The sequence below is a fragment of the Lutzomyia longipalpis genome, chromosome 2 (genome assembly GCF_024334085.1).
Source record: "Lutzomyia longipalpis isolate SR_M1_2022 chromosome 2, ASM2433408v1".
Classification (NCBI taxonomy): domain Eukaryota; kingdom Metazoa; phylum Arthropoda; class Insecta; order Diptera; family Psychodidae; genus Lutzomyia; species Lutzomyia longipalpis.
The window spans coordinates 30,802,931-30,828,132 of record NC_074708.1 but is presented as its reverse complement, the minus strand read 5'-3'; the positions used below and the strand labels follow the sequence as shown (position 1 = coordinate 30,828,132).

General features: G+C 33.1%; 1 protein-coding gene across 2 annotated transcripts in view; it reads left to right on the top strand.

The window, feature by feature from the left end:
- LOC129790110 (telomerase-binding protein EST1A) overlaps nt 1–23,151 on the top strand; it is a 51,115-nt gene extending 27,964 nt beyond the window's left edge. For both annotated transcript variants that reach the window (XM_055827355.1, XM_055827356.1), the window contains exons 12-20: nt 3,458–3,531; nt 3,660–3,763; nt 3,861–3,976; nt 4,083–4,220; nt 5,157–5,435; nt 16,141–16,291; nt 20,273–20,516; nt 20,612–20,751; nt 21,894–23,151. In XM_055827355.1, the coding sequence (XP_055683330.1) occupies nt 3,458–3,531; nt 3,660–3,763; nt 3,861–3,976; nt 4,083–4,220; nt 5,157–5,435; nt 16,141–16,291; nt 20,273–20,516; nt 20,612–20,751; nt 21,894–22,027 (1,380 nt within the window). In that variant the 3' untranslated portion in view covers nt 22,028–23,151. The remainder of the gene's footprint in view (nt 1–3,457; nt 3,532–3,659; nt 3,764–3,860; nt 3,977–4,082; nt 4,221–5,156; nt 5,436–16,140; nt 16,292–20,272; nt 20,517–20,611; nt 20,752–21,893) is intronic.
- Nucleotides 23,152–25,202: the final 2,051 nt, after the last annotated feature.

Below are 25,202 nucleotides of genomic sequence, written 5' to 3'. Positions count from 1 at the left end.
ATATATTTTTTTTTTAATTCAAAGAGATGGTTGTTTTAGAAAATGAATGAATGAATAAAGGATTTATTGTAATATGCCCAATCGGGCTAATATACAATTTCTATTACATATTTATATCTGTAAATGGGTCAATCTCTTCACTTTTATCTCTAATCAATGTATCTAAACTAATCCCTCGCACTATTTCTTATCTTTTCAAAAGGAAATATTCTTAAGGTTTTCCTTACTATCCTTGCAATTGATGAAGTAACAGACCAATTAAAAATTAGTCACAAACACTTCAAATCGTTTAAAGATTTTACTTATGGTTCAAGATTTTAGTAAATCAAAACTGAAAACTGAAATATTACATAAAATACATTTCAAAATTAAAGAAACAAAACTAAACTCAAATAAATCATATTTAATACTGCTGAGCTTTCAAAACCTAGAAATCTTTCTCAAGCAAAATTTTACTAACTAAATTGATTTGACATCGCTGCTGCTTTCCTCAGTGGTTTTCTCCTTTCCGAATTGCTCACTATTCCCATCGCAATATATAACCAATGAAATCTATTCTGCATCAGCTTCCTTGTCGATCCATCTTTGTTCAGAAAGTCAAACCAGATTCTCGTTGAAAAGCGGGCCCTCAATTCTCCAATCCTCAAGTTCAGCTCTCCGCATCAAAATGATCTCCAAAATACTAAAATGCTCCGCGGTCAGCATCTCAGCGCAGCGTGATGTTTTCAATCTCAATTGACAAAATAATACAATTCTTTCGCTCCGCAATATCTTCAAGAATTACCCTCGTTTTACTAGCTTAGGCTAAATCTTGTCAATCCAGCTTTCCAATTTATACTTAATACTTAATCGTCCAGGATCTCTATTGACTTCGCAGTACTAGTCATGATCCATCGAGAGCCAGCTTCCATGTTATTCTATTTGTCTTCTTTAGTTCACTTCTCCTCTGGTTTTAATTTCTCACAAAATGAGATCCCAGATCCGGTTAATTCGGGTAAAGCTCACTCTACAACACTCTCCCCAAACCTCTCACATTTGAAGAGAGAGAGAGAATTAACGTCCCGTGCTGATTAATCCAAAGTTCAAAACCAATACTGCCGTTAGGCCTTCTGCAATTTTGCTGGCTTCATCGCCAATTTTCAAAAATTTTCACTCATCTTAAGTATAAAATAACTTTAAAATTTCACAAAATTCACTTTTAATTTTGATTTCAGAACTATGTTTTAATATTTTAGAATAATTCAATATACTCCTCCACTACTTTTTCCCATCTTTTACACCCAAGCTTTCGCTTGCTTGCGCAAGCACACCCTTCTCTCACCGTATCCCTCACATCGTGTTTTAGAAAATTTTAAAATGTATTTGAAAAAAGAGAAAAGAATCTTTTTAAAAAATTTTTCTATAGATTTGGAGAATTCTATAATTAATATATTCTAAAAAAATAATAAATTAATATTATTCTTTTAAACAGTTTTGCATTTGAAAGTGATAGAAAAGAATATTGAGAAGTCGAGAAAATCTTGTTATTTTTTTTTTCGAAAAGTTATGTGAAAATTGCGATTTCGCAGCAAGTAATAAAAATGGTACAATAGTTTTAGAAACTCTACAAGAACATTTTGGTTAAAAATGCAAAAAAATCTTGCATTTTCTATAACAAGGGGTCTAATTCAGCGACCAAGAAACCCTTGAAATCTTTGAATTTTGTACTGAAAGGAATTGATGGCGGAATGTATGAAGGATGATCCTCTATCGCAGAACAATTTAAACCCATTCCATCTTGTAGAGGATCAAAAAACATTGAAGAATCGCGGGAGAAACTCCCCAAAATCCACTGGGATCACATCGAAAAGTGCAAATAAAAATTGCAAAAAAATTCAAATATTGCGACGCCATTCGACGTTTTTTTCCCTATAAAAAATGTTTCAAAAGTTTTCTGTAGACTTGTCGCTCATTTTCTGTAGAGTTTTTTTCTAGTCAAAATAAATGTTTATTTTTTCGTTTCTGGAGTGATTTCTACATCTAAATCAGGTGATGCACAGCGAAATGAAGCTGAGGGAGGTTGATAGAACCAGCCCCTTGCAAATCAAAACAAATATTTTTACATTTTTTTGGGCCTTTTTGGCAGTGAGAATTTAAGCAAATCTTACCGAGTTGAATCCCATCCAGCGCAATATACCTGATTCAGATGTAGAAATCAGTTTAGTAGTCAGTATCCGGAAACATTCGACGGAGTCATCAAGCAAATCATGACCAGCACGGAAGACATTTCTGAGAGTCGCAGAACTAACTGCCCTCAAAGCTATTCTGGGATTCCTCCGGAAAGTCTCCTTCCGCGGATTGTAACACTGAGGAAGTCCACAAAATCTTCATCACCGTCTTCCCATACATCTTTCCCAAGAGCAATGACTTCCTGGAGCTGACAAAAGTGATTCTCAACTCTCATTTTGCCTCTCAGAGTTCTTTTCTGCAGAATGCCCACGAGGTTTTGCTGTAGAAATTGGGACTTCCGGAAGCGAAAGATTTGCTCCGGCACATTGAAATTGAATCAATGGGTAGTGAACAGAAATTCCATGTCCTCCTCCTTGTTGCATCCACTCTCGAGGAGGCTGCAATGTCAAGACATCCGGAAGTCTCATGAAATTATTCACAGCAATAAACTCGCAATTAGTTTGTTTTCTCAGTGCTTTGAGAGTATCATTAGATGCACAGACTTCCAAGGAGCAGAAGATTTCACAGATTCAGATGTAGAAATCACTCCAGAAACGAAAAAATAAACATTTATTTTGACTAGAAAAAAACTCTACAGAAAATGAGCGACAAGTCTACAGAAAACTTTTGAAACATTTTCTATAGGGAAAAAAACGTCGAATGGCGTCGCAATATTTGAATTTTTTGGCAATTTTTATTTGCACTTTTCGATGTGATCCCAGTGGATTTTGGGGAGTTTCTCTCGCGATTCTTCAATGTTTTTTGATCCTCTACAAGATGGAATGGGTTAAAATTGTTCTGCGATAGAGGATCATCCTTCATACATTCCGCCATCAATTCCTTTCAAGATTTCAAGCGAATTTCAAGGGTTTCTTGGTCGCTGAATAAGGCCCAAGATTAAAAAAAATTTTTTTTTAAATTTTTTCATTGAAAATTGATTTGAAAGTCTCTCTTTTTAAATTTTTCGTGTTTTTGAAATTTTTTGGGCATCCTTTTCTTGATTTTAAAGCGTAATTTTCTCATAACTTTTCTGAAAATTTAACTAGTTTTTTGAAGTTTTCTTGATTTTTGGTCAATAAAAATATTGATAAATTTTTTTTCTGAAAAAATATTTTCCTAAAATCTAATTTAATTTTTCAAAAAATAGAAACAAATCTACAAAACAAAAAAAAATAGAAATTAAAGAAAAGAAAAATATTTACGTATTTCATAGACAGACTGTCTCACTATTTTGGAATGTTACTTGTAGGTTTGGTGCGACTGGTTGCTGTGTCATCATGTTGTATGGAATCCTCCACCCACATGTTCTGACTACAAACTTGGGTAATTATCCGATTTCACTGTTGATGTTCACAAAATTTCACTTTCAATTTTCAAAAAGAAAAAAAAAAAATGATTTTTTGAGGTCATGCCCTGTTTATTATTTTTTGTCTAAGCCAAAATACCTTTAGTTCTAGCGCAAATCACGATCCATGGTCCAAATTGGCATCTCTTGTGGTGATTCTCGAAAATGTAGACATTAATCGTGATATTCTCTCCACCGAAAGGAAGAACGGTGAGTGCTGAAAACCGAAAAAGAAAAAACAAGAAATCACTTAACATCACAAATGGTGGACACATTTCAAATTAATCTCCTCAATTTTTGTGTGTAGATTACGAGATTGTGCGACTGCAGGAAGATATAGCTTTAGCTGGTTTCACACCACTCATGTACAAGGCTCCCGAGGAGATTTTTTGTCACAGGGACGACGATATTGAATCAGCTCAGGTGAGAGATCTCTCAATTAAAAAAAAAAACTCGGAGCGGTGGATAAATTTGCAAAAGACTCGCAATTTGTATTTACTTTTTAACCATTTTCTGTCTGTTCTTTCAGGATGCTTTGCGTTTGCAGAAGATTTTATTTGTTGGCACAGATTATTTGTGTTCTTGTGAACCGCCCGTCCTGAAAAAAGTCACTTACGAAGATGGTACGGCGGAGTACATAAGTGTGGTGCAAAATAGAACTGACGAGGTAAGTCTAAATGCGTTTTTTTTTTGTCTTTGAATCTCTTGGTATGAGTTGAAAGTTTGTAGATTGAGATTTACATGCTTAAAAAGAACTTTAATTCAATAACTTTCCGTGTTTTGATATTCTATTGAATTTTTTTCAATGAAAATAAGTAAAACTAATTTTGACTCAAAAAATGTCAAAATGAGACTCAAATGTCTAATTGAGACCAAAAAATTCTAATGTGACGTAACATTTCAGCTTATTTTTTGTTTCCTTTTTACATAAATCTATCTATCCCTTTTGATATAAGTTGCGTCTGTTTCAGATATTTTTATCGTCCATATCAGGCAAACGCAACGTCCAACCGAAGTAAAAAAAAAGTATTTCGTGCAAATTAAATGTTTTTTGAGTTTCAATTAGGCATTTGAGTCACAAATTGAAATAAATTTGAATTTCAATTCCATAGAACTCAATGAAAATGCATTAAAAATTCAGATTTTGAAACTTAAAATGCAAACAATTATCAGAGAATTTCCCAGAATGTTTTTATTCTATAATCATTACAACTCTAATGTAGTTTCACACGTATAGGGCGGACCACAATTGTCTCGGCATGCATAATGTATTGCTATGTAAGACTTTATGCTTTAAATGGCAATTTAATCTTTTAATTATGATTCCCAAAGCATAAATCAATATTTTACTACAAAAGCACAGATATAAATAATCCCCCATGATGTGTGTATATGTATAAAATTATTATTTTTCTCGTAATTAAGTTGCTACAATGCGAGATGTTTTGAGAATAATTTTTTTTATGGGGAATGAAATGATTAAAAAAGGAAGGATTAATTCTCTTTTTATATTTTCTTCTTCTTTTATATGGAGATAGCGAAATTAAATTCTTTTGACATTTTTTCACTGCTTATTCTGCTTTTTTTTTTTCTTTCTTTCCAGTCGAGTGATTCGGAGATGTTAGTGGAAAGTTTTAGTGATGATGAGAATGAGACACAGACGGTAGACAATCAAGTTGAGAATGTTGATTTGTGTAGCGTAGAAAAGACATCTGAGTGCGATGTGATGAAGGGTGATAAGGAAGAATTGTCGGTATTGAGTAAATTGGACAGTCTGTCGAATTGTACGGACAGTACGGCTGAGATTAGAAAACTACTTCGACGGAAGGATGAATTGGAGCGGAGTCACAAGATGCAGGAGCGCCAGAATCAGAGATTGCAGGTAAATGAGATACACACACATATATAATATTCAATTAATAAGATACCGCATGCAAAAGAATTTGATGGCATAGCGATGGAAAAGCTCTGCGTGAAACGTATAATTATTATTTCTTATGGCAATTATTTTTTCTTCTCCATCGTTTGGGGGCTAAGAAAAGAATTTCTTTCAATTTTTTAATTCATTTAATATACACAACACCGTCGAATTTTCATTGGTAACACCCGCTGTGCTCTCGCGGTTGTTTTGCCATTTATATATTGTGGATGCTTGAGGAAGATGTATAGTAATTCCATCGAAAATTTCAAATTGCCGTTTTTGTTTTTAGATTCTCTTCTTGATTTTATCTTCTTCTCCTCCTCAATTTTTTTCTTAACCTTCTCTATATGTGGAAATATCTTTTCAATCAATTCTAGAGCAATAAAACTACTATATGTTGCAAGAATTGTTGTTGGACAGACAATTTTTGAAATTTATTAAAGATTTTTGAATTATTCTTGGAGAATCAAAGGAGTTTATTCATTTTTATATGTTCATTGGGTACTAGACGAAGAAGAATTTGTAAAGGGTCGAAAGCCATTCAAGAACACCAAAAAATACTTTCCATCTTCCACTTAGATCAACTAGGAAATCTCTTAATGATGTGTCCAAAAATTCATAAACTACGCCCACGTTGAAAAGTTTTAGTTTATTAAAAACGTTCAAAATCATGAAATTCATGTACCCCTACATGTACAGGGACAAGAAAGTAAAATAAATAAATAATAATAAAAAAAAAAAAAATTCAAACAAAAATACGATTAACCTTTAGAAGATTCGAAACTTCTGATTAAAATTGCCAGGATTAGTTTCAACTGATCCGGTTGATATCGATTTCAACGCTCTCATCAGAAAGATATGGAGTACTACTCTGATTAACGTCTTTCGCATTAGGAATAGGGAGAATTCGTTTAGGGCGTGTTTTACGTATTTATCAGCGAACCGTATTAGTTATCCTATTTGATCCTTTTTGGATGTTTTTGGACCCTTTAATTTTTTTATTAGTAAGGTACCCTTGGTTAATACCTCTCTCAGCGTAGGTTTTGTACCTTTAAGTATATACAGGTATATTAATAAATACGGCATAAACAATAAAGAAAATATTTGGGTTTTTGCGCGATATGATTGCGTTTAACACATCCAGGACGGCTTGACGCACATCGGCGTCCACTGACAGTTCTCAATTCTGTACGCTGTAACAATTTGCCACTCTTTTTGCGTTTGACATTTACCCGGGAAAACTTCTCCAACATTTTTTCAGCCAATTTTGATTGCTGACTCGTGAGGTGTTCATATATGATTAATAAATTTTTATTTATTAAATTTCTGAAATGTGTTGGAATCAATTTGAAATGATTTGAGATTGATGGTGACAAGAAAATGGAATATCTAGAATATTCTATTCTATTAATCTTGATATTGACAATAGAACGAATAGAACATTCTTAGATATTATTATCCTATAAAGAAAAAAAAATATGAAAAATATCATGTCAGGAGAAATAAAATTTTCAAAAATTAAAAAAAAAAAACAAGAAATAAGTAGAAGGATATTTAGAATATTGTAATTTTTTTTTAATTGCTCTGTCACAGAGAAGATTTTAGCTAATTATGAAGTTATTATGAAGTTTTCAGAATTTTTAGAACAAAAAAATCAACCTGCTCGTTCACGTTATCATTACCATTTATTTTTAATATAAAATAATGTAAATGCTAGAAAATTCTGAAAATGGTTCAGAACCTTGTTCAGAACGGATGGCGAAGCATTTTTTTTTGACATATCTGGTATATTTTCTCGTTTCAACATAACCTAATTTTTATTCTGGTGTCCGAAAAAAGTGAGAATTATGAAATAAATTAGCAAAGAAAAGTTTCCAGAAGTTTCCCTTTAGGCTATAAAAAAATGTTCTAGCTGAAAATTCATATGGAAATTTAATTTTAAGTGTTTTATAGCGGAAAATTTCATCGTGTAAAACTTCAGGTGAGTTAGGTTATATATTTTGCGAAAAGAAAATTTTCCTCTTACATAACCTCAATTTAATTTTTGTGCTAAAAAAAATGCTACATAATGTTTAATAGAATAAAGGAAACTCGTCTGAGAGATTTTCACTGAAATTATCCCATAAATCTGACTTTTTCCCACGTAAATATAAAAGCGCGGTTATGTTGGAATGAGAAAAAAAATGCCAAATATGTCCAAAAAATTCTCTTCACCAATATCATACCATTTAAACTATTCCTCTGACTGTTCTGTGAGCTTGAATTTGATGTTCAACATACAACAGTTAGTGAAATCTTAAAGAAAGATTTTTGAAATTTAAATTCTATTTTAATTTGAATATTATTCTTTTTTTTATTGTTTTGTTTTCGATTATTTTATATTAAAAGAATATTTGTGTTTCACTTAAGTGAGTATTCTCTCAAATAAATATTTTCTGATAACGTGCGAAGAACATAAGCACACTATGGTCCCACCGGGTAACATTTCTGGACGCCAGTGACTAATTGTTACATGTCGCGTAAAAAACCTTTGGGAAGTATTTTACCCGTCGTCAGTGTGTTAACTGCCTATTGCAAGACTCAACTATATTATTTGTTTTGTGTCGAATATTATACACGTTTCATATAGAGCTTGTTATTTTCGGATTCTCTAATCAGTTTTCTACAAAGTAGTACACAAATTTTACTACCCTGTCTTAATCCGGACAGTCTAACATTATTTCCAACCAGACATCTACCCTAGGAATTCAAGGGGTAAAACAAATGTTATGATTCTATCACATTACATCGCCCGAAAGTAATCTAAAAAAAGCACTGAGCGATATTTAGTAAATTGTAAGGCCATGCCACATATAAAAATGGATAAGTGTCAGTAAATGGTCTCACACACTGTTTGGGTTATGCAATAAGGCACTGTTGAATTTCCAATTACATATTTCAATGCCAAATTGTCGTAATTGTCGCCAGTAGTCAGATGTTAATGCTAAAAGAAGTCGCACGTCTGATGGAATTGAAGGTCGTAGAGAAGACTCCTTAGATATATCCTTTTGCACAATTTTATGTAGTCGACTTCATAGAGATTCATTCGCTATAATAAGCCTATTACTATTCCAGTACACAGGAATTGACCCTTAAGAAATTTCTCAATTTTAATGAGCACGACGTTTCGGAAATATATGTAGGTATGTCCCCTTATTCAGGTACAAATTATTAGATCCTCCAAATAATTTGTACCTGAAGAAGGGGACGTACATCTTTGAAACGTCACGCTTATTCAAAGTGAGGAAAATTACTTCATATGGCTGCCATGCAAACTGGTACTTGCGGAAATATTTTAAAAGTGAATAAACTCTTATACTGTACGTACATCATCCCTAATTGAATTTATTGCTGAAAATTAGTTTTTTTTCCTCAAAGAAAATTTCTAATATCATTTAAAAAGAAAAATCTACTGGTTATTCTAGATTTTCAAAATTTCGTGCATCTTTTTTTTCCACTTGAAAAGAAAGATTTCAACACTTTACAATGCTCAGATTAATCAAATTCTCTCTTTATGTGAAAACATTAATGTAAATACGAGAACTTTAGTTTTAATAGAATGCGCCTAGAATCTAATAACAGCCCTAGTATAATTTTTTTTAGACGGACGCTCTTCATTCATTTTAGAATAGCGTGTTCTATTTTTGCCATAAAAAGGCAACGAGAAAAGTAATAAAAAGCAAAAAATTTATGTGAATATCACATTTTTGCATTAAAGTTGCTTTTTTCTTGTTACTTATTTTATTCTCAAAAGTATTTTATGGGATTCACTGAGCATGGTGTAAATAGTATAAGGTATAGGAATTATGTATTCCTTGTGCACATCATCCAGTTCAAAATTTAACACACTTCTGTCTTAATGTTTGTATATGGAATATTAAAAACGCATTCGCGTCGTGAATTGAGGTGTGAATTTAAAACTTAAATAAATCGTCAGGAATGGCAGAGTGCAGTTTGCTTACTGCCACGATTATCTCTTTTCTTTTCTTTTATTTTACATATCAAAAGAGAGAATTATGTTGTAATAAAGCGTGTAGATGTGCAACTTTGTCAGCACCGTGAGGTGTGTAATGGGTGCTGTGTGAGAGAGTAAAAAAAGAAACATATTGAGAAGATCTTTTTATGTCAGCACGCTGTGTGTTGGATGCCAAAAGGGGAGAAGAGTTTTTCTTCTTTTTTTCCCTGAAAGTTCAGGGTGGAAAAAAAGGGCAATGTAGTAGCATAATCGTCAACGGTGGAAGTTTAATAAAGGAATGGGGGGGAAAGGAGGAAGAATAATGTGTTAGAATAAGAAACTGATAGCGCGAGGAAGGCCAAAAAGACGACACTACGGGGAGTGCATTAGAATAAAATGTGTGCGCACGAGAGTAAGAAGTGAACGCGCGGGAAAAAGAAGTATTATATGGGAGAAATTGTTAGTCGAAGCATGAATTTGATGTGGGAACAAACACTCTTAAATTATGTCGGTGTCAGTTTTCTGGAAGGCGCCAATTTGCACAGCGTGCATAAACTGCAAGGAATTTATTTCCAGGTCATCGTCACACGGAAATAATTTGTACGATGTGATGTCAAGATAATGCCGTGATAAATTCTTACTCTATCTTATTTTGTGTCCTGTGGCACACACGATGAAAAAAAAAAGAAGTTAACTCCTAATGGATGCTAGATGTACATTACGATGTGTTTGTACATAATACAGTGTGAAAATTATTGCAGAAGATGTGTTGTGTAGGAGAGGAGAAAACAATGGGAGGATGCAAATTAATTAAAATGTCCACTTCGTTATATCTCTTCTCTCATTCAGTGTAATTTGCAAAAAAAAGCTCTTACGAAAGAATCCTCAGAAGATGAATAAAAAAAAAAGAATATTTGAAAGAGAAAAAATCCCGTTGAAATGCTTGAAAAAATTCTTGTCAGAAAATTAATAGAGGTCATTGAACAATTTTGCAAGACACGGATATCCATTGACAACGATAGCGAAAATTTGTGCCTCTATACGACATTTCTAAGAAAGAATTTATTGATTGCCGGCGTTTACAGATGAAATTTGATTTAATTAACAAAATATTTTACGTGCAATACCGCAAAATTCTTCACAGAAAAAAAAACTTTCTGCGGTCCAAAAGCCATTAACAATTCACACTAATTCGATGTTGTAAACTTTATTTGTGTTTACAATCTTTTTGGGATGATTTAATAGGTGGAAGAATTATGGAAATTCAAAACGACAAAGTCATCGCCTTTCTGTATTAATGATCGCGTCACTAAATCACGATAATCACGTAATATTTAAAAACCAACATTTTTATTTCTACTTTTTTTTGCAAAAGAATTTAATTCAGCAAAAATTAACATTAAAAATATTTTACTATCCAATGAAATAAGATTTCTAGGTTAATCGAACGAATTGGTGGTTAGAATTTGAGTTGAATTAATAATATTTGTGACTGTTAATGATACAAACACAAACTATAATGATCGATAAAATATATGTATAAAAATTGGCCAAAAGACACAAAAACCTCAAATATTCTAAAGTAAATATTGTTTACCCGGATATACATAGATTCTTTTTTTAAATTTTCGCAAAGTCTGATCTTAAAATTGTTAAAAAAAGTCAATTTTAAATAAAAATTCTCGAAATTTCTCACAAGAAGTTCTAAAATTCTTTCCTTAGCTGAATCCATTCAGGTTTTATGAAAATAAAAACTTTTTTATGGTATTGTTTTGCATTTAAGGTCAACAAAGAAATTTTTCTAATCAGACTGATTGGTTTAAAATTGTCTAAAAAAGTGTAGACAATTTTTCTTTACTCACTCTATTTTTTTAAATATATATATCTATATAATAAAGAAAGGTCTGTTTGTTGGTAATCTTCCGTCGTGTTCGGCTATACAAATCTACACCGTTTGACCGATCGCGATGAAATTTGGCACAGAGGCTCCTTATATCAGGCGGTTTCGAGTGGCCGTATTCATTTTCCCCCCAAAGCCCCCCTTCAGGTAGCCCCCATATAACTCTCATGCTTTTTTTGCGAATTTTTGAATTTCGCGCCGGAAATGTTGTATGGAAATGATTTCTTCCCTTTGAATTTTTTTTTTTTCTAGATTGATGAGAGCTCTCCATCTATATAATAAAGAAAGGTCTGTTTGTTGGTAATCTTCCGTCGTGTTCGGCTATACAAATCTACACCGTTTGACCGATCGCGATGAAATTTGGCACAGAGGCTCCTTATATCAGGCGGTTTCGAGTGGCCGTATTCATTTTCCCCCCAAAGCCCCCCTTCAGGTAGCCCCCATATAACTCTCATGCAGTTTTTGCGAATTTTTGAATTTGGCGCCGGAAATGTTGTATGGAAATGATTTCTTCCCTTTGAATTTTTTTTTTTTTAGATTGATGAGAGCTCTCCATCTATATAATAAAGAAAGGTCTGTTTGTTGGTAATCTTCCGTCGTGTTCGGCTATACATATCTACACCGTTTGACCGATCGCGATGAAATTTGGCACAGAGGCTCCTTATATCAGGCGGTTTCGAGTGGCCGTATTCATTTTCCCCCCAAAGCCCCCCTTCAGGTAGCCCCCATATAACTCTCATGCAGTTTTTGCGAATTTTTGAATTTGGCGCCGGAAATGTTGTATGGAAATGATTTCTTCCCTTTGAATTTTTTTTTTTTTAGATTGATGAGAGCTCTCCATCTATATAATAAAGAAAGGTCTGTTTGTTGGTAATCTTCCGTCGTGTTCGGCTATACAAATCTACACCGTTTGACCGATCGCGATGAAATTTGGCACAGAGGCTCCTTATATCAGGCGGTTTCGAGTGGCCGTATTCATTTTCCCCCCAAAGCCCCCCTTCAGGTAGCCCCCATATAACTCTCATGCAGTTTTTGCGAATTTTTGAATTTGGCGCCGGAAATGTTGTATGGAAATGATTTCTTCCCTTTGAATTTTTTTTTTTTTTAGATTGATGAGAGCTCTCCATCTATATAATAAAGAAAGGTCTGTTTGTTGGTAATCTTCCGTCGTGTTCGGCTATACAAATCTACACCGTTTGACCGATCGCGATGAAATTTGGCACAGAGGCTCCTTATATCAGGCGGTTTCGAGTGGCCGTATTCATTTTCCCCCCAAAGCCCCCCCTTCAGGTAGCCCCCATATAACTCTCATGCTTTTTTTGCGAATTTTTGAATTTGGCGCCGGAAATGTTGTATGAAAATGATTTTTTCTCTTTGAATTTTTTTTTCTTTTGGTTTTGTTGAGTGCTCTCCATCTATATAATAAAGAAAGGTCTATTTGTTGGTAATCTTCCGTCGTGTTCGGCTATACAAATCTACACCGTTTGACCGATCGCGATGAAATTTGGCACAGAGGCTCCTTATATCAGGCGGTTTCGAGTGGCCGTATCCATTTTCCCCCCGAAGCCCCCCTTCAGGTAGCCACCATATAACTCTCATGCTTTTTTGCGAATTTTTGAATTTGGCGCCGGAAATGTTGTATGAAAATGATTTCTACTCTTTGCAATTTTTTTGGGGTTGATGAGTGGCCCCAATCGACGTATAAATCATCACAATTTTTTTTTCTCTAAAATTTGCGCGAAGCGCAAAACCCCCCGCGAAGCGGGGCGAGGAAAATTGGAGCGAAGCGACAATTTACCTCGTATATATATATATTTTTTGGAAGTGGGAGGAGTGAATTTCATTGTATTCTTTTAAATTAATATTGTTTTGGGGGGTGGCAAGAGGTAGGTAGTGTCCATTTTTTTATTTCTTGTTTCTTTTTTCTTCTTCCGGAAGTTGTAGTTTTATATTGAGAGTACGGTCGAGTGATGATTATCCTGATTGAAACACGGGAAAGACCTTCTTTCTATTTTCTCAATTTCTCATGAAAATAAATTGAGAAAATAAAAAAGTAGAAAGAAGGTCTTTCCCGTGTTTCAACCAGTGTCCATTCTTTTATTATTTTATTGTTCCTGCGGCTCCTTGGTCAAATTTTTGGGCCGTCCAGAAGTACCTGAACAAATAGATTGATTTTTTTTGTTCAGGTACTTCTGGACGGTGTCCTCTGAAATATTTAAAACATTTTAATTAAGAATATACATAAATATAAATTCATTAACACCTATGAGGCGCATCGGCAAAAAAGTTGCAAATGAAAAGCAAAGTACTTTCAATCGAAGGAGTTTTACTAATAATAAGGGAAATACCCCACAGAAGGGTATACAAATTTCCCATAATTCCCATTCCCAATGCTGCGTAGATCACTAAAAAACAAAAAATAAAACAGTTTAACAGTGATCTAATAACAACAAGTAACTTCAACAATCGTGATAAATTAAAAAAAAAAATCAGTGCATTCATTTCTTCCAGTGCTCTTGGGGGTAGACGGTGTAGAGGAAAAGAAATTTTCCCAATTGAAAACATCAACATTTCGGCATACCTCTATTGTGAACATGGCAATGCAAATCGCAACTACGAACATGTATTCCTGAGCAAAACAGACCTTGCCGTAGGGGATAAACCTTTGTACTGCATCTCTTTGGGGTTTTTAAATCTAAACAAAATTATGGTTAAAAAAAATTAATCATACAACATTTTTCTTAATAATAGGTCCTATTCAGCGACCATTGAAATCTTTAAAATTTGTACTGAAATTTTAAGATTTCAAGCGGGTTTCTTGGTCGCTGAATAGGACCCAATGAGAAGATTTCTTTAAGATCCCTTGTATAGCCCTACATTAGTTGTTCCATACTTCTGGGCATTAATTCGAAAAATAATAAAATTAAAGAAAATATGTTTTGCTTAATTCTTTTTGTGTTCTTTGGATCATACTTCGGAAACTCTCTCTTTAAACCCGCATCCATTATATCGACGCCCCTGGAAGGAGAATAAACACTTACAAATAGTTGGTGTTCCACTTCGTGGCCAACACCAAGTATTGCAATCGTCGGAAAAACCGACCACCTCAGATCGGGCTCAAACTTGGTATGAGCACGTTTTAGACATCCCACATTACGAAAATGGTGGTGGAAAATTTTTGATCCGGCCGGCCTGCCGGTGGTCCAAACTTTGCCTTATATCTCGAGAACAGTAACAGATAGAGACTTCGAGTTTGAAGTTTTCTATAGAAATGTGGGTGTAAAATTTCATTTTTTCGCATTTTCAAAATCCAAGATGGCCGCCGTCCGCCATTTTAAAACAACGTCAACCACTTCCCTTATAGCTAGAGATCTGAAATTCTAGTATGTTGTAGAGCTCAGTGAGACGTCTTCATCAACAATTCATACTTGACAATCGGTCAAGCGGTTTAGCAAATATGGCGGTCTAAAGCAAAAAGTGTTTTTTCAATATAACTTGAGAACGGCTTGACCGATTTTGACCATCTTGGTATCAAATGAAAGGTTTCAAGAAGCCCTACAACTGTCTAGAACATTCCAAGTTCCAAAAACATTCGCAAGAGGCGCTAAAATCAAAAACAAAAATTGCCTAACTTTAAGGGGCAATATCTCCGAACATCTGTTATAGATTTCCTTTAAATTTTGATATGTTGTGGCCTGACTCAATATCTGTCACCAGTCCGAAAATGAAGAAAATCTATGTCGCCGTTTAGAAGATATGGCCATTTGAAAAATTCTTGCATTTGAAAAGTTCTAAGAGCCATATCTCTTGAACCGCTTGTCCGATTTTGCTCAATTTGGTATCAAATTAAAGGTTTTGTAATTATCTACAACTTTCTAGAACATCAGAAACCTCTAGAACCATTCTTTCAGGACGAAAAATGCGAAAAACTCTTTTTGTGAAACAAATATCCTCCATTTTGTGTTCTAGAGGTGACCTTGAAAATCATTGAGATATATGTCAAATTATAGCTTATTTCAAGACCTTTCCAAAACTAGTCAAGAAATTTCTGTAGGTGTTATAGAACTAGAGATATGACCATTTTTATGCATCAAATTGCTGAATTTCACAAAAAAATCAACTTTGCCTACTAATATTGCTCACAAATAGTATTACAACGCATAAACAAACTTCTACACGTTGTGGGACACCAACTCTTATAACTGGACGCGTTATGATTGACTTTTTTTGAGTTTCAAGAAGTTTATTTTTATCTAATGTCTATTGAGTTGCATTGTAAGCATATATAATTTTTTGTAATTACTAATGCTTCTTAGCCTATTTTAGGTTTTCTTATAATTTATACACATAATATAGATTGTTTTTTAATTGAGTTATATATTTCTTTTTTAGTTTTGGATTTTTAAAATTTATTTCATTTGCTTGTTTCAGTAATTTTTTAATCTAATTCTCCAATTTTTCTTTTGATTTTATTATCAGTTTATTCCCATTTCTTTTAATTTTTCAGTTTACACATTTTGCTTTTCGACGTGCCCGAAGATTATGAACCTTATTCCTATCTTTTAACATAGGAATATGGTTCATAATCTTCGGGAGCGTCGTTTTGTAGAACTTATAACTACCCCTCACCCCTAAACTCCTACAAAAAACATTGCAAAATACCGTCAAGAACTTTTAAAATAATTCTATTTTCACTTCGTTGTACTATTTGTACTTCTTAACCTACTTTACCCATTTACAAAAATTTTTAATGAATTTATTTTTAATTCCAGGATATTTTACAAATGAGTACGGTTTCAGTAAATATAGAAGTACGTCCTAAGTTCCTAATTCCGGACACAAATTGCTTCATTGACTTCCTGGAGCAACTTAAGGCAATAGCCAGTGCACATCCACTGTATCAGCTGATGGTGCCACTTGTCGGTAAGTTATAACTAAAATTTATTCTTGGGCTCTTGAACTTTCTGTCTCTTCTAAAGCTTTTTGTTGTTTTTTATTATCGCATTTTGAGTTGACAAATATTCTTGTGCGGAATAAAAGGTTGATATATTGAGATGTTGGTGGTGAAAAAAAATTGACTAATTGATCAAGTTTTCGCGTGATTTAGTATGAGAGAGTGGATGGAGAAAAAGGAAGTTCCCGCCCGGGGAGAGTAGGGGGATTATGTTGAAGATATACGATCTGCAGAGATAGTGTCAATGACCATTTGGAGGTATTATCTCTGGACATATGGAGAATTGTAGCGGCAGGGACTTTAAGAATGGGAAATAATATTAGGTGTTTGCATAAAAACAGTGGAGAGATGGGAAAGATCTTTGCGTGTTTGTGTAGTGTCTCGCGCGCAAAGAGGGTGGATGTGATCATACATATCGAGGGTTGGAAAATACACTATACTAAGTCGAGTTAGTATAGTATATTTTTAACGCATTTTTCGATAGCTTTTGATGTCCTTCATCTTCCCTCAAAAGGACAAATTCGAATATTTGTTCCCTACAAAGTTACAGCGAAAACTGTAAAAAATTTTACATAAGAAGCAATGTAAATCTCAAACTTCAAATCGCTCTCCTGAAAATCAACAAAAATGAGTTAGTATAGTATATTTTCCAACCCTCGATATATGAGAGAAAAGAGGGAATTTCATCGTATAAATGTCCATAAAATGCAATATGGTGATGATAAACTTGCCGCAGATTTACAGTTCTGCTTGTTGTGTTGACAATGACACATTGTTCCGTAAATATTGACGTTTATATATTCGGGGTGGTATATAAATGTCTACCAAAGAATATTTTTATCCGCTAAAATGAGCAAAATGCTTTGCGAGATGTTTTCTTTTCTTTCTTTTGAATGTATTACGAAATGAAAAGATACAGAGATAGACATCGACAAATTACAAAATGTTTATGTTTTGATTCTATCTTTCTCTTTTGAGATATTTTGCTACTAAAATATCTTCATTGTTTAGAAGACAAATTAAAAAGATATTTATAGTTTAACGGGTTTGAAGGTCAACTATAAAGGAACTGAAAATGTCTTTAAGCAAAAGGAAAATTAAAACTTTTCATCATCTTTGAATCAAGCTAAGAAGAACGTTAAAAAGTTTAATTTCCCACATGATACTTTTTTCCAGAAGAAGGCTTATTATTAAGAAAAATCTTTTGATAAAATCCTCTGCCAAATTACCTTTGCTTATTAAAATCTCATTTTCCATCTTCAATATAAAAGAAAAACGATTTTTTTAAAATAGGTTTTTCTTCAGTCTTTCGTGAGTTCTTTTACTATTTTAATAACTTCTTTTTTTAACCTAAAGTATGAATTTTTCGCAAACCTCAAAGAAATTCTCAGCAAATAAAATTCAAAGTGTGAAATATAGTCTTTAAAAAAATATTGATTAGCATTTAAGACAAATTTTTCTATTGTGTATAATTTACATTTTTTTTTCACAAAATCTTCTCTTTTCTCTTTTGATCCTTCTCTTTGGTATTTCTCACCAAATAATGCCGCAGACTCTAAAGACAGTGATGCGTGGATTGCACATCGTTGTATTTTTGTGGTAATTTAGTAAAATGAAGATATTAAGCGCTATTTATGCAATATTCACCGTGATAATGGGTGGACAATAATTGTGTATAATTTCTCTCATATACTCACACAATATGGAGATAAAAAAATATGCGATGATGGCGCATAAACCTTGAAAGGTGGATTGAAAGTGAAAGATCATTCAATTTAAAGGGGAACACGAGTGTTGGAAATGATGAAGGAAAAATGCAGTGAAAAGTTCAAAGTTAGATTTGATAATAATGAAAGAATCTTGGGAGTGAGATGTTAAAAATGGGGAATTATTTATATCAAAAATACCAACAATGTTTCAATAGTTTGAATGGATAAATGTGACATGATAAAAGTGTTGATAGGAGAAGCCAAAGTTAAGGGGTCAAGTGTGAAAAATCTCTTTTATTTATCCACAAAATTGGACAATGGGCATTTAAAGTTGGTCATTGGCGAAAGACAAAAAAAAGAGAAGAATTTGAATATTTTTTTCTCTCGATTGAATCTTGAGTAATTCTTTCGTGAAATAAGGAGGGAAATCTATTGGAAATCATGTTGTTGATGTAGAATAATTGGTGAGGTTGAAAAAGCAGAGTTGAAGGAAGGTGGATTGAGTCAATAAAATAAGTGCCTAAAATTATATTTAACCGATGACACGTTTTTGCAATCGAATCAATTTTATAGTGTTAGCTGTGATTTTTTTTTTGTTTCCATTTGATTACTAATGATATTTCTGCGAAAGGCGGATTAAAGATTTTCTTTAATGTGTGCGATGGTGTTCTAATCACGAGGTGACAGGGTCGTAGATAGACAGCTATTCTATAGGAAGTGTTTGTAGAAAATAGATTTTCCTTTCAATTTAAATGTAATTAAAATTAATTTAAAAAAAAACGATTTTGGAGTAGGGATTTATTAAAAAAAAATTGAGATTATTTGGTAATTTTAATGACTGTTTAATTCAAATTACGTAGTAATTAGTAAGCATAGACAATGTTTATGCAATTATAACGTTTCACATTTGATTTATAATGTTTGATGTTTTTTTTTCGAAGTTGACATTGTTTTCTAATTTTTGACGTTTCTTTTTAACGATTTATATTTGCTTTATTATTGTACGTTTACTTAGTAAAACTTACTCTCATTTCGTCTCTAACAATGATTCTTTATTTTTAACGTTTCTTTGACATTTCTTTTTTAACGTTTTATATTTCTGTTTAAAGTTTCTTAAATTATCTTAGTTTCTAGAGTCTAATGTTTTTTTTATAAGATTTGTCCTTTCAACTTAACATTTGACTTATTTTCTTTAACGTTTGATACTTCAGATCTAGTATTTTTCATTTCTTTTTTTTTTTAACATTTATCAGTTTTTTTCTAACGTTTGACAGTTCTTTATAAAATTTTGGTGTTTATTTTCTATCATTTGACGTTATGTCTCTAGCTGCTCTTTAACGATGATCTTTCCTTTTCCAGAATTTGATATTCCTTCTCTAATGACGTATGATGTTTCTTTTCTAACGTTTAATGTTCTTCTTTAAAAGATATTTTTTTAACATTTGACGTTACTTTTTTGTCATGTGTTAATTATTCTTCATTTTTTACCTTTGTTTTCTAACGTTTGAAAATACACTTATAAATTATTTTTCTTTTTTTAAAAGAAAAGCTTGAACTGTATAAATATTCATGATGTTTACACATCCAAATACGCTCCTGGAGTACGCCACAGCAATGCAATGTAGTTGAGGTGTCAATTTTAAGTTCTAACTATTTTATATTAATTTATAATCTATCATTAATTAATATTAATTACACAATTTTTCTTTTTCACTCAACTAATGTTTTATTTTATCCAAAGTTTTTTTTTTTTAATTTTAATACAATAATGTGGAGGAATTGTCGTAAAATTAGCACGATAGAAGCATTTTAGAGATTTAAGTAATAATTAGGTACATGGGATTAGTGAGAAAAGCACTAATAAGGAAATGAGAAAGAAAAAGAGAAATATTGGCTCTTTATTTTCCTATTTGTCGTTACATTAAAGTGTGCAAAATTCATTTGTGCGCATTGTAGAAGGATAGTTCACAACATTCTCATGGACCCACTTGTGTGTGACATGGTGCAAGTGTTTGGCGCGCGAAAAAAGGTGCCTAAGCTGGGTGTGCAAATGGTGGCAAAGTGAATGAGATGCAAATGAGATGCGATATGCAAAAAAGGTCCCCTCGCGCACAGATTACTTGCATAATAAGAAGAGAATGAGACAGAAAGAGGGGAGATTAAATTGAATGGCTGAGATGATAATTGGTTTAGAAATTCACACCGGCACACACCGTTCTTACTTTCTTCACGTTTTTGCAGTACTGAATGAGCTCGAGGGATTATCGCGGGGACTCAAGGGCAGCATAGCTACTAAGAGTACCTCAAATATTCAAAGTGGCAACAATTTGCTAACGGTTAATACACCGCTGGCACCGACACTCACCATCTTCCCATCCACCTCAATGTCAGTTAGCAGCAAGTCTGATCCTAAGCATGTGGCAATGGTGGCGGAAGCATCGAAAAATGCCCTCATGTTTCTCAAGTCGAAAAATCCAGCCGTGAAGTGAGTATCTTGTGATTTTGCATCCCGAAAAGACAATGTTGGCATTGATTGTTATCCATGTGTCTCGTGCACCGATCTCTTTCTCTCACCTGTAGGTGTGTTACAACAAAGGGTTCAGTTCTCAATTCATCCGTATTCACTGTGGAGGATGACAATAGTGAACCACTGTCCAATGATGATAAAATTTTAGCTACTGCTGTGCATTTGTGCAAGAACAATGCTGAAGAGGACAGAGGTAAGTTGTGGCTTTTGATTTTACTAAAATAATCTCCACATCCTGAGTGAGGAGAGCACCAATGAGTTTGGTTGATGGAGAAGTTCTGTTTATAACAGCGAAGCTTTTCACTTTGCGCGCAAGGTCCTTAACACTTGGAGGACCCAACATTTGGCACAACGCGGAGGATCAAATTGGTAATAACTACCAGCTGATAAAATATGTTCAATAATTAATTATTAATCAGATTATTGAACGAGGATTGAAATTTTCACTAATTCTCAATCTCCTTCAAGCATTCCTGCACCTAATTGCTGAATATTTAATTGAGAAAATCGTCACTGAAAATAAATTACGTCGAATCGATGCAAAATTGCCAATTCAAACGACTTTTTTAGCTACAATTTTACATAATTTATTATTGCGCCTAAATCATCACAAACTTTGATTCTTAAAGTAACTTTTTAGTCACTTCCGGCAATAAAATTAGTCCATATTAATGATTTTCACTCGGGGAAAAGTGAACAAGAGTACTTTATTTGGGAAATATGGGGAAACATAACCTCAAAACCATGGCTAAAATGTATGGGACAGGCCCTGTACACGGTCTACTTTGTTTTGAAGTTGAAGAGCAAAAATGGCTCACTCTTTGTATGGGAATTTTTCGCCTTTGGTAATAAAATTTTAATTTTTTGACATTTAGAATACTGATCGCACGCTGAGAATCTGTCATTTTGTAGGTTATTAGTTGTAGAATTTAATGGTACAAACGGATTTGAGATTGATGCTGTCAGTAAAAAAGCGCAGTCCAACTTCATTTTTTTTCCAAAGAATTCCATACAAAAATTGAGTCGCGTACACGGCCTGGTATGGGATTTTGACTGGTAATAACTACCAATTTGATCCTCCGTGTTGGATTCTGACTTTGACCTCAATTATCTTCCAAAGAAAAGACTTTTCTCGAGATTTTCCTTCTGCTATCTTAAAGTAATTAAAATTCCTTACACATACTTAGATGCTAAATTCATCGAGATAAGTCCAATAGATTTTATTCTGTGACGATTTTAAGGTGCCAATTGGTAGCAATTACCAGTAAAGTCCTCCGAGTGTTAAATGCTACCTTTCTCATATTTTTTGTTTGCATTTTAAATATTTTCTTATAGATGGCACACGATATATTGTGAGAGAAGTTGTTTTGCTGACAACAGATAGAAATTTGCGCGTAAAATCACTATCACGAGATGTACCTGTCAGGGAATTGCCTGATTTTATCAAATGGGCTGGACTGGGACCCTGATTTGCTTTGTTTTGTTGTTAAAACCCCGAAGAGAGAATGATGCTCTTGTGCAAAAGTAGATTTTAACTCTTGATGTGTGTTGATGTTTGATCGCTGACCACGATAAGTTATTTGAGGCGCGGGTGATCTTTAGCTGTGCTGCGCGATGGTAAAGTTACAGAAATAATTGCAAAGAGGAAAGAATAGTAAGATTTTTGTTTTTTTTTTTAACGAGAAGGTGTGAGTACTTGTGACGTGTAACTGTTTTTTTTGGTTAGTTTATTATTATTTTTTTAATAGAATAAGATTTAAAAAAAAAAGAGCTGTCTCTATATATTTAAAAAGAAAAAAAATGACCGTAAGAAGATTTAGGACAAAGTGAGATACGATGAGACTATAAAACGTATATAGTAACTGATTTAAGCAGACAAATTGTAATTAGCAAAGTGGTACTTATGTAGGTAAAAAGAAAGATGAAAAAAAGAAAAGATTTATTACAACAATAAGTTTACAATTCTCATTGCACCATAAAGAGATGTGAAAGAATGTTATATTATTGATAAATGTAATTCCTTTTGAGTGTTGAAAAAATGAAGATGATATCCTTATATATATTTTATAACTCATATATATCATTTTCTTTTTATTGATCTTTTTAACTTTTTACATCCATAATTCTTCAATTAAGATATAAAATAATATTGCAACCATTATATAGATTAGTTGATTGGCCAAATCATCATTTCTCACATGCACAATCCACTCATTTTTACTCTCCGACATTTTTGCAAGAGAGAATCTTTAAAAGATCGTGTTTCATGTATTTTTATGAAAATGTCGTTGAAAATAATCTCTGTTTTATTTTTCAATTACAACACATAATTATTATGTCTTGTCTATTTTTGCCGCATGGAATTAAATGAAGATTGTTTTACAGTGATTATCCGTTCATAAATGATAACTGATTTTCTTAATATAATGTATAAGTGAGATACAACGTATATAAATGGGAGAGAGATCACTGGCAAATTAATATCAAGTATAAGAGAATAAAAGAAAAAAAAAAGAAGCGAAATAAAAACAATTTAAGTGAGATTCTTGTACATTTGCAGAAAGAGATAATAAAATGTATTTTATTAGACCAATAATTTGATTGGAGAAGATCATGGGAAATTGAATTAAAATTCTCTCTCAACATCGGTAAATTCTCCAATTACGCACCTCATGATGCAATTGAACTTCACAGTGAATTTTTATTTCATCGACTTCAACGATGTTGCAGTTTGCGAGAAGAGACTAAAGTGGTAAGTATAGGAAGCTCAAGGTGTAGCTGAGATTTTCATAGTAACCATCTTAACAAGAAATCAAATAAAGTTTTTTTTTCTTTTAAATTGTCAACAAATAAATTTATAAAAAAGGAATTATTAACCCTTGGAGAATTATGCTGGCCATCGTGTCCAATTTGACTTTTTTAAATAGTCTCAAAATGAAAATCAATTTAACATTTCGTGATAAATTCCACATTACTTCAAAATCTTCAAAAAAAAAAGAACTTGGAAAATAATTTCAGAATAACTGATTAAATCCTCGGGTCAGAAGACTGCTCGGGTATCTCGACAACGAAATCATGAAGCTTCCTGAATGTTGAGCTTGGGCTCACCAGAAGCGTCGTACTACGATGCTGTCGATGAGCCCAAACTCAATATTCATAATTTAGTTAACGTCGTTTTGAAAAATTCAAATTAAGAAAGTTCTTCGTGCCCGATACAAATGCTCTACGCATCGATTGACGAAGATGTGAAGTTTTTAATTTTGTGATAGAGAAATCTGGCGTATTTACGTGAATTAGTGCGTTTAAGAATTTTCGATTTTATGGCTGCTATAATTATTTTAGTGAGTGTGACAGGAGGGCCATAGATTTCTTAGGGATATACTGCGATAATCAGTACCATCATTTCTACGAAACTCTTCTGCTATAAATAGCTGTTAACCCTCAAAGTCGTGCATTAATTTATGCGTTATCCGGTAGAAAATTAGATCTAACGTACGTACATCAAAAGCAAATATATTCCTAAAACAAAGTTTATTGAAATTGCATCCAAAAAAGCCACATGCAACATGTTTTGGTTTGATATTCTGCAGAAGAATAATTTCAAATTCGAAATTTTTCTTCTGCAGAATCTCAAATCAACAAATTTTAAATCAAACGCCCCACAAGGTAACCTGAAATGTTTGCATGTGGAGTGTGGACTAAGAGAGATAAAAGAAGGATGACTTAAAGAGCCAGCTATTCTGGAAGAGCGTCACTAACTTCACTTGATTCGACAGATTAAAGTTTTTTAACGGCTCAATTAGAAATCAAAAGAATTAACGAATCGATATATAACGATATATAACGAACCTGGGGCAGAAGTTCTGTGCAGCTGTTTAGCAGAAAAAAAAATGATCCTGTTCGCGAAATTCCCCGAATTATACGCGATAAATTACACTTTATTACGGAGCAGGCACGTTTGCATCCGTATTCCTTGCCTTCCAAAACCGATCTGTCATTTTTGCCGCCAAATCATTCTTTTTTCCCTACATTCTCTATTTTCACCACACGAATTCACCACTTCGAGTGCGCGCCAAATTCAAATATTATTTTATTTCATAAGTTTTCCGAACAGATCCTATCAGCACATGATTTAATAAAAGCTATAATTGTAGGTATCGTGTGATAGTCGATGATCAGAGAAGTCACATACACAAAATACAGTCCGATTGAATTTGTCTATATTAAATCACTAATCTCTTCAAAGAATTGGTGCCTCAAATCCTCCCAGGAGAGACGAAGAATTTTCAATCATTGATTGACACCTTATTTCTTCAAAAGGTACGTCCTTTATCAAGAGATAAATATAGCAATTGCATAAGAAGGTGAGCTGAGTATTTACAGCATAAGACGAAAACCTTAAGAGTTAAGACTCTTACTGATTATCCCCTAAAATATTTCTAAAAAGCTCTTCAATTAAATTTGAATGTTTTTATTTGTTTATTTTCCTGATCCAAATTAAAAACATTCTGCAAGTCTTAAAATTGTAATTTAAAGATAGCAAACTTGTTCTCCAAAAATTAAAAGTTTTGCAACTAAAATGCGGATAGTCAAAAAGCTAACTTTAGGTGCCATAATTGAACCTTTTATTAATTTTAGTAATCT